Source organism: Phaseolus vulgaris, chromosome 6 (genome assembly GCF_000499845.2).
Source record: "Phaseolus vulgaris cultivar G19833 chromosome 6, P. vulgaris v2.0, whole genome shotgun sequence".
NCBI lineage: Eukaryota > Viridiplantae > Streptophyta > Magnoliopsida > Fabales > Fabaceae > Phaseolus > Phaseolus vulgaris.
Window position 1 is genome coordinate 28,793,424 of NC_023754.2, and position 9,420 is coordinate 28,802,843.

At 33.4% G+C, this 9,420-nt stretch overlaps 2 protein-coding genes across 3 annotated transcripts; both read left to right on the forward strand.

The window, feature by feature from the left end:
- Window positions 1-460: 460 nt before the first annotated feature.
- Window positions 461-2,823, forward strand: LOC137832601 (acetolactate synthase 3, chloroplastic-like). The gene has a single exon (XM_068640845.1). The coding sequence runs from the start codon at window positions 590-592 to the stop codon at window positions 2,534-2,536; it is 1,947 nt and encodes a 648-aa protein (XP_068496946.1). The 5' UTR covers window positions 461-589; the 3' UTR covers window positions 2,537-2,823.
- Window positions 2,824-6,458: 3,635 nt separating this feature from the next.
- On the forward strand, window positions 6,459-8,220 carry LOC137832620 (stem-specific protein TSJT1-like). 2 transcript variants are annotated; one of them, XM_068640885.1, is made up of 5 exons: window positions 6,459-6,596; window positions 6,735-6,996; window positions 7,168-7,408; window positions 7,553-7,673; window positions 7,849-8,220. In XM_068640885.1, exons 2-5 carry the CDS (start codon window positions 6,788-6,790, stop codon window positions 8,031-8,033), a joined length of 756 nt encoding a protein of 251 aa, XP_068496986.1. In that variant the 5' UTR covers window positions 6,459-6,596; window positions 6,735-6,787; the 3' UTR covers window positions 8,034-8,220. The 2 variants fall into 2 exon arrangements, with proteins under 2 accessions (XP_068496986.1, XP_068496987.1); XM_068640886.1 differs by having other exon boundaries at window positions 6,460-6,596; window positions 6,699-6,996.
- The last annotated feature ends 1,200 nt before the right edge of the window (window positions 8,221-9,420 follow it).

A 9,420-nucleotide genomic window follows, 5' to 3' on the forward strand; every position in this document is an offset into this window, starting at 1 on the left:
TCCTTGTTGAGCGAGATTAAGTGTTGTAATCTTACTTTTATAGTGTAGACATTTTCTGAATTAGGTTCCATGAATTTTTATTTCTCAAGTTAAAAAGGTTTTCTCACGTTAAAAATTATCGGTATCATTATTCTATTTTGATTTATTTTCTTTTATATACTTATTACTTTCACAAGTGTCCATTTTGTACCTACATCAAATAAGAAGAATTTGTTATGATTTTTCAACCATTCATGACGACCATCCCAATGTCACAATGAGAAAAAAAATTAGCAAAATATCACAAAATACCAATAAATTATATGAAAAAAACATTTGATGTATTAAAATCTTTATATGCAATTATATATAGTCCATGTGTTAGTAGCACATAGACCAATATTTTGAATAAAAAAACTAAATTAAGAATAAAATTAAAGAACGATTTAACTTAAACGTAGAGTACAAAAAAAACTAAATTAAGATAATGGTTATAAACCACAAGCAGACTATAAGTGTGGTATCCCACTCCTAGATTCATTCTAATCCTTACTTTAGGGTCTGCGTTTGTTTGCTTCGTATACCTTTTTTAGTTTTCTGCAATCGGAAAATGGAGGCAGTAACTGCTCCAAAACCCGCGTTCACCGCCTTCCCTTCATCACACACTCCAAAGCCCTTTCTCCGTTTCGCCCTCCCATTTTCATCACTCCCAAACGCTGCCTTACTCTCCCAACGACGTTCTCTCCAAATCTCCCCCGCTATCTCCGATGCTGCCGCCGCCAAATCCACCGCCGCCGAACCCTTTCTCTCGCGCTTCGGCCTCGAGGAGCCCCGCAAGGGCGCCGACATCCTCGTGGAGGCGCTTGAGCGCCAGGGCGTCACTGACGTTTTTGCCTACCCCGGTGGCGCGTCCATGGAGATCCACCAGGCGCTCACGCGCTCCGCCACCATCCGCAACGTGCTCCCGCGCCACGAGCAGGGCGGTGTGTTCGCCGCTGAGGGCTATGCGCGATCCTCCGGCCTCCCCGGCGTCTGCATCGCTACCTCCGGTCCCGGCGCCACCAACCTCGTGAGCGGCCTGGCCGACGCCCTCCTCGACAGCGTCCCCCTCGTTGCCATCACCGGTCAGGTCCCCCGCCGCATGATTGGCACCGACGCCTTCCAAGAAACCCCCATCGTTGAGGTAACACGTTCCATCACAAAACACAATTACCTTGTTCTTGATGTTGATGACATCCCTAGGATCGTCAACGAAGCGTTTTTCTTGGCCACCTCAGGAAGACCTGGCCCTGTGTTGATTGATATACCTAAAGATATTCAGCAACAGCTTGCCATTCCTAATTGGGATCAGCCGATTAGGTTATCTGGTTACATGTCTAGGTTGCCTAAATCTCCCAATGAGAAGCATTTGGAGCTTATTGTGAGATTGCTTTTTGAAGCGAAGAAACCGGTTTTGTATGTAGGTGGTGGTTGTTTGAACTCTAGCGAGGAACTGAGGCGTTTTGTTCAACTCACTGGTGTTCCTGTTGCTAGTACTTTGATGGGCCTTGGTGCTTATCCCATTGCTGATGAGAATTCTCTTCAGATGCTTGGGATGCATGGAACTGTTTATGCTAATTATGCTGTGGATAGGAGTGATCTTTTGCTTGCCTTTGGGGTGAGGTTTGATGACCGTGTCACTGGGAAGCTCGAGGCTTTTGCGAGCAGGGCTAAGATTGTTCACATTGATATTGATTCGGCTGAGATTGGGAAGAACAAGCAGCCTCATGTGTCGGTTTGTGCGGATATAAAGTTGGCGTTGAAGGGGATTAATCTTGTGTTGGAGAGCAGAGGGGCTAAGGGGAAGCTTGATTTTAGAAGTTGGAGAGAAGAGCTGAATGAGCAGAAACGAAAGTTTCCTTTGAGTTACAAGACTTTTGAGGAAGAGATTTCTCCTCAGTATGCTATACAGGTGCTTGATGAGTTGACTAATGGAGAGGCTATTGTGAGTACTGGAGTTGGGCAGCATCAAATGTGGGCTGCTCAGTTTTACAAGTACAAGAGGCCTAGGCAGTGGTTAACTTCTGGTGGTCTTGGTGCCATGGGGTTTGGATTGCCGGCTGCAATGGGTGCGGCGGTGGCTAACCCGGGCGCGATTGTGGTTGACATTGATGGTGATGGTAGTTTTATCATGAATGTTCAGGAGCTGGCCACTATCAAAGTGGAGAAGCTCCCAGTTAAGATATTGTTGTTGAATAATCAGCACTTGGGTATGGTTGTTCAGTGGGAGGATCGGTTCTACAAGTCTAATAGAGGTCATACATATCTGGGAGACCCCTCAAATGAAAGCGCCATATTTCCAAATTTCTTGAAGTTTGCAGATGCTTGTGGGATACCAGCAGCTCGTGTGGCCAAGAAGGAAGACCTTAAAGCGGCAATTCAGAAAATGTTGGACACCCCTGGCCCCTATCTTCTTGATGTCATTGTGCCCCATCAAGAGCATGTCTTGCCCATGATTCCTAGCAATGGAACCTTCCAGGACGTGATAACTGAGGGTGATGGCAGGAAAAGTAACTGAATTCCTGAGCAAGTTTATCTTCATGGTGGTTTTGTAAAATTATAGTAATCTATTGGGTTTGAAGACTAAGAAATTTTCCGTACAAGGTTCCTTCCTTTTACTTATTATATGTATCCCCTACTGATAATCAGTGGTAGTAGTATTCTTTTTGCAAATCTTATCTGATCTATCCTTAGTTTAGTTAGTTGGTTGATTGTCACGGAAACTGTATTGAAAATATATTTCATGGTTACTTAGTGAGGAAAATACTAGAAATAAAAATTTAGTAGCAATTTTCTTTGTACCAATGCAGAACTGGTTTTTCTGAGTAAGATTAGAAGTGTCTCGGGAGATAATTGTTTTAATGAGACCAGTAACAAATTGAGAATGTACCTACCGATTCAACAACCATATCTCAACGTTTTTACAGCTTGTTTAATATTCCTCTCGATCATGGATTCCTTTCAAGATTCACCTTTGTCTTCATGGTGTCTCAAGTTGCCAAGACTTTCTTGACGATCCTGCATTTGTGGCTTTTTAACCAAAACGTAGAGTTCATTTTAAGAGCTTCTAACTTGTTCTTATGTCGTTTTTTGGACGAGCTCAAGCTCAATGGTTTCCTTATTCAACAACCAAAACTGCGGAAAGCCATGTTGGCCAGTGCACCATTATGTTTTTACCGTTGTTTTTCATCTTCAGTCAGAGTGTGTAGGTGCACTTTGGTTTTCATTTTTCATGCTGTGCCATCATTTCCACACAGACGAAGACATAATCGATTACAACATTAAATATAGAACATAATCCATTATGTGCGAAAAACAACTGATAATCGATCTAAGAACTATTGAGATAATCGATTAGGTGTGATAAAAAAATTATTGAAATAATCAATTATGTGTCTAAAAATAGTTGATAATTAATTATATATGAAAAATAACTAATGAAATAATAGATTGCGTAAAAAAAAAAAGTTAATACTCGATTATGTAAGAAAAATAATTACCGAGATAGTTATTATTCCAATTATGTGATTGTGGTTGTATTTCACCTTCTTGGACTTGTTTCTATTTTTATTTTATTTTATTTTATTATTATAACAAATTATTTTACAATTAATATTATTATTATAAAAATTATTTTATAATTAATAATATTATTTAAATTCAATACAAATTATGGTCATAATTATATTTTATAAAATTATGAATATTAAATTTATTTATTTGAATTTCGCAATTTAAATATTTACATATATTAATAATTTTCTACCTAAATATTTTTAGAAATGTGAAAAGTTGAAATTTGATTTTTAATGCAAACACAGTTATTTTATAATGAATTTTTATTTTCTTACAAATTGGCATAATCTGCATTTTGTATAGAAAGTTAGTTTTAACATAGTTCAAAAAATAATATTTTAACTATAAAATAAATAAAAAAATCACAAATAAATAAATTATTTTTTAAAATTATGTTTATATGAGTATGATTTTGTGTTTTATTTATTTTTATTCCGTCAATGTTAATTGATTCTAATTTTTTCAAAAATATTAATTCAACGGTACTATAAATAATTGACAAAAATTTAATTAACTCAAATATACTTAAAAAAAATAATGGATTGTATCTTTAACTTCATCTTAATGCACCGACCTTTTTAAATTTTAATAGATCTTGAACGTAAAAATATACCAAGTGTTATTATTATTTGATTCATTATTATGGCGATGAAATCATATATTTTACGGAAGTATAAAATATAACATTAATACTTTTATTACCAATAGTTCTGCTTTACTTTTATATAATAATAATGTATAAATTTTTAATTTTAAAATAAAAATAAAAATCAAGCCAATTGGTTTAGTTTTTGCGGCATGTAAAATTGAAATTTGTTAAAATAATACAAATCTTAAAATTTAATATTGTATTAAATAATATTTTCCAAAGTAGTATGAAGTGTTAAAATTTAAAAAAGACAGTAATATTAATAAAAATAATATTTAAATTTGTGTGAGGAAGATAAAGTAGTAAGTGGCACTTTGACAGAAATAATGTATTATTAAATGTTGTTATTGAAGGAAGACAAAAAGGTATTTGGATGTGTGGATGACAAAAACTGATGTGGAAGCAGCTGAGTGAGATGATTGTGATAGCATAGAAATGAGTGGAGGAGTATCAATAAGAGATTTGCTTTTGTTTCCTCATTTGTTCCAATTCACTTTCCAACACATTGCCACCTTGCTAAATATTTATGTTTTACTTATCTTACTTCAATTAAAAATAAAAATATTTTATAATATATATAAATCAATATAAATCTTATTTTAAAAATTATTCTATAATATTGAGTTATACTCAAAATCTATGTTTTATTATGATTTCAGAGTCGTTTATAGTCTATTTTAGCAAATATTTGTTGGACTTATCAGATAACTTCTTATCGAAACATTCAAAATATAGTATCACTTACGAGGTGACACCTTTGGCAGGAGGGAGTATGTTAAAGGTCTATATCGACTAAAGACAAAAATATTTCATAATATATAAGTGAGTAAAAACTTTACCTTAAAAATGATTTTACAAGATTAAGTTAAGTTTAAAGTTCACTTCTTAACATATTCAAATGTTATTTTTTATATACATTTTTTTAACACTCTAATACTAAAATACAATCATTAACAATCAATTTTTAAAATAAAATAACTATTTTTTAATTCAAATACATAAAATTGGTATCAACTATTCTTCTTTTTCTATAAGGGTTGTATTGTAGAGGAAGGATATGAATGAATATTCATGGTTTGGATCAAGGAACGTGAAGAGAAAATGGAGGGTGAATCTGCATGAAGAGTGATTTCTCTCATTCTCCTCATATGCAAATATCTGAGGGGAAAACCACATAGGATGATGATGTTTTCCTTTTTAACTTTTTTCTTCTTTGTCATTCATGAATAATATATATAATAGTACCTTTTATTTTTATTATTTTTCCATCATAATTATCATATTATGATATTTCATATTTTATTCTATATATTTTATCTTCTTCATAAATAAACTTGTTGTACAATTCACTTTCTATATAATAATTTTTACTATAAAGTGTCATCTAAAATATCTACATGTTTATGTATCCATATACAATTTAAATAAATGAATATAAAAAACTTTCAAAATGTATAAATAAATATAACAATAAATTTGTATATGCTTAGATAATATTTTTATGATTATTTTCATGTTTCGATAATATTAAGTAACTCGTATTTTTTTCAAAATTAATTATTTAATAATATCGATATAAATTATTCAATTGTTCTGAAAATAATTTTAAATATTTCAATTAACTCAAATCTACACAAAAATACATCACATTTCATTATTTAAATATTTTAAATACAATGATAAAACTGTAAACTTATATTTTTAAAAAAAATTAAAAAAACCTTACAACCATCACATCACTTACCTTTAATAAACTTTCCTCACAAATCTACTTTACCATACATCAATTCAAACAGACCCACTTTCTTCAAACTTTTCTCTCAAATTTAAATACACACTTTCTTAAAACTTTTCTCTCAAATTCTCACCCATTCACTGCCATAAATCGTCACATATTCTCTCTCCGTTATCAAAGACAACTTCAGTATCACTAAGAGAAAAAATATTCGTTTGACATCCCAACACGACACAATATTTAATATTTATTGGACGTATTTGTTTAGAAGTGTAAAAGTAATGGTTTTTCTAGATAAAGCATTGAATAATATGGCCCACAAGATCACTGCATCCATAGTCTCATTGTAATTAATATAGGTTTCTCATCACTCTGTACCAATAAATATTTTAAATGACTTTTCTGACACTTTCATATTATAAACGAAACGATTCTGTACGTTACCTTTTTCCTCCTAATCTTCCTTTCTGGTTTGGATAGAATTGCCACGTTCATATGACACACCATTCCTCTCTTCCTAATACCAATACCACTCTCTATATATTAAACCATGTTCCACTCTTTCTTTCCACATCTCATTCTTCATCTCCTACCATTTACCATCATTCTTAATTTTTGGTACATTCTCCACTCTCTACACTTTTTTTTTTTCATTTGTTCAAGTGGATCATAATTTGTTTTTGGTCAAAAGTTTATGCTTTTTTTTATGTTGCTCTGCAGTTAATTGTCATACTGATATAATTGGCATTTCTTTAGGAAAAGAAACAAGAGTTGTGTCATTGGAAGTTAATTCATAGAAAAAGGTAAAAATGTTGGGAATTTTCAAGGAGAAGTTGGTTAATGCACCCAAGGAGCTGAACAGTCCAGCTTCTTTGAATTCATGCACTAAGCCCAAGCTAAGCAATGAAATCCTGAAGGATTTCATGTCTTGCAGTTCCTCCAGTGCTTTCTCCATGTGCTTTGGAAATGATGCTTTGCTAGCCTATTCCCCTTCAAACAACTCCTCCACTCATCATAGGTATGATTAGTTTAATTGCCTTTGAGATATGAATGGCATTGAAGTTATTGTTATTATGATCAGTACATTGCCTTTTCAAATTCCATGGCAGATGTTGTTAATGAATCTATTTGAGAAATGGGTTTATGAATTTGTGAGCTGTTTTGGTAATAGAGAAGAAAATTGTGACAGGTTGTTTAGTGGTTTGGATGACATATACTGCGTTTTCCTGGGTGGGTTGCACAACCTTAGTAAGCTGAACAAGCAGTATGGGCTCTCAAAGGGAGCAAATGAGGCCATGTTTATCACTGAAGCATATCGAACACTTCGAGACAGGGGTCCATACCCTGCTGATCAAGTCCTCGTAGAACTCGAAGGCAGTTTTGGATTTGTGATCTATGACAACAAGCATGGAACAGTTTTTGTTGCATCTGTAAGTCTCTTTCCTTCATCTCTTCACAGTAGAACGTGTATGTTGGATTTAGAAAAGGAATGTATGATTTGACAACAATGTGTAGCATAAGATTGTGCAGCTAATTTTTGTGGACTTACCGAAATGTTGTATGTGTTTGAACAGGGTTCCAATGGCCAGATTGGGCTCTACTGGGGTGTTGCAGCTGATGGTTCGGTAGTAATTTCTGAAAATCTGGACCTCATAAAAGCAAGCTGTGCTAAATCATTCGCACCATTTCCAACTGGTATGTAAATTTGTAACTTCGATTCTAAACCACCATTTAGATTACTTGTTTTTTTTAGAGTAACACAATTATAAGATAATGGAAAAATTAAGTGTGGACTATAGTTAAGAGTAAATACATTTCAAAGGGTGATTTCTGTATAGAATCTAACGCATGACTGGTGCTGAAATTGCAGGGTGTTTGTTTCATAGTGATCACGGTCTCATGAGCTTTGAACATCCAACAAAGAAGATGAAAGCAATGCCAAGAATTGATAGCGAGGGGGTTATGTGTGGGGCCAACTTCAATGTCGATTCTCAGTCAAAGATCCAAGTGATGCCACGTGTTGGAAGTGAAGCTAATTGGTCCACTTGGAGCTAATAAACTAGGCTGATTTATCATAGTCCAACTTTCTTTTGAAAAAGTGACTTTTGCTTTTAGCCCTTTTGGGATGTCCTGTTTTTGTCGTATGGTTCCATAGTTGTGTACATATTCATGCTGCAATGTTGAACATGACTGTGGTAGTTTCTGATATGAATAACAGGAGGTTTTAGTTTTTCATTTGAAATTATTAGGCATGTATTCGATTTCCTCATATGCTGTTAATGTTTCTTCACAAAATGAAGTCGAGCATTAGAAGTTTTATTTTCACATCAATTTATAAGAATACAGAGTATAAAACGTTTCCTCTGGTCCTTAGTAATAGAAGTGATATAATTTTGGGGTCCCAAGAAGGCACACTAAAAATAGCTTGAAGATGTGAATTTTCCAGTATTCACATGTTCATGTTGCCCACACTTCATGTGACACAAAGGGACAAAGCCTTAAAGAAACAAAACTAGAATAATCTAGAAAAGGAAATACATGTTACATCATATAGGAAGAAATCTGTATAAAATATCGTTCTGACATTCTCAACTTAATGTGCTGATGTCCTTCGATTTTGAGAGGATAATCTTAAGAAAGTAAGATAGTAGCTTTTCTACCTCATGGTCTATTTCTTCCATTTTTGCCATGAGATAGATTTGTGCACTCTCTGTTAGAGTTATTGTTATTGTTAAGATCTTTCTATATGGCTACATAATTTCTTTCTTTCTTGGACTTTTGGGATTTCATGTTCTTTGTAGATACTCTGCTCTGATGTAGTCAGGTTTTACTTGCTTTGTATTTTAATTTTATTTATCAAACTTTTTGTATTTGTTATTCTTCTTTTAGTGATATTTTTTTTTTCATTCTTATCGTCTTCTTGAACAACTTGATCATCTTTTTCGCATTCTTCTAAGGTTTCATATGATTCTTCAGCTTCATATTCCTGGACTAATGTATCCTTACTCCCATAATTTCAACCTCCACCACATACATTTTAAATTTTCAAATTTACGGTCTGGTTTAGGATGATCATTTTCAATTTTTTATTCCAAAATATCAAGTTGTGTTTTAAAATAAAAAATGAAAAATACATTCTAGATCAATTCAAAATGTAATTTTGAATCTAGAAATACTATTAAGAATGTACAATTTAAATCGGAAGAGGAACACTTTGTCTTTTCACCAACCATGGGAATCTACCAAACATCTCATTTAGGGTTCCATTAACCTTCGTGCCTTGAAACTTGTTTATTTATTTACTTATTTATTATTTATTAAAATTGGGTTTTTAATAAGTTTTAATTTAGGATGGACTGAGTAAGTAGAGTATTGTTTTATAGGTCTAGTTATAATTGAGTTGAATATGTCTATAAGTTTCAAACTTAATGAAACTAAACAC

What these genes read in the sequence shown, in the direction of transcription:
- LOC137832620 (XM_068640885.1), top strand. Translation starts at nt 6,788, where the DNA reads ATGTTGGGAATTTTCAAGGAGAAGTTGGTTAATGCACCCAAGGAGCTG. An exon ending in AACTCCTCCACTCATCATAG is followed by an intron (nt 6,997 to 7,167) that starts GTATGATTAGTT and finishes AAATTGTGACAG; the next exon opens with GTTGTTTAGTGGTTTGGATG. An exon ending in GAACAGTTTTTGTTGCATCT is followed by an intron (nt 7,409 to 7,552) that starts GTAAGTCTCTTT and finishes GTGTTTGAACAG; the next exon opens with GGTTCCAATGGCCAGATTGG.
- LOC137832601 (XM_068640845.1), top strand. Translation starts at nt 590, where the DNA reads ATGGAGGCAGTAACTGCTCCAAAACCCGCGTTCACCGCCTTCCCTTCA.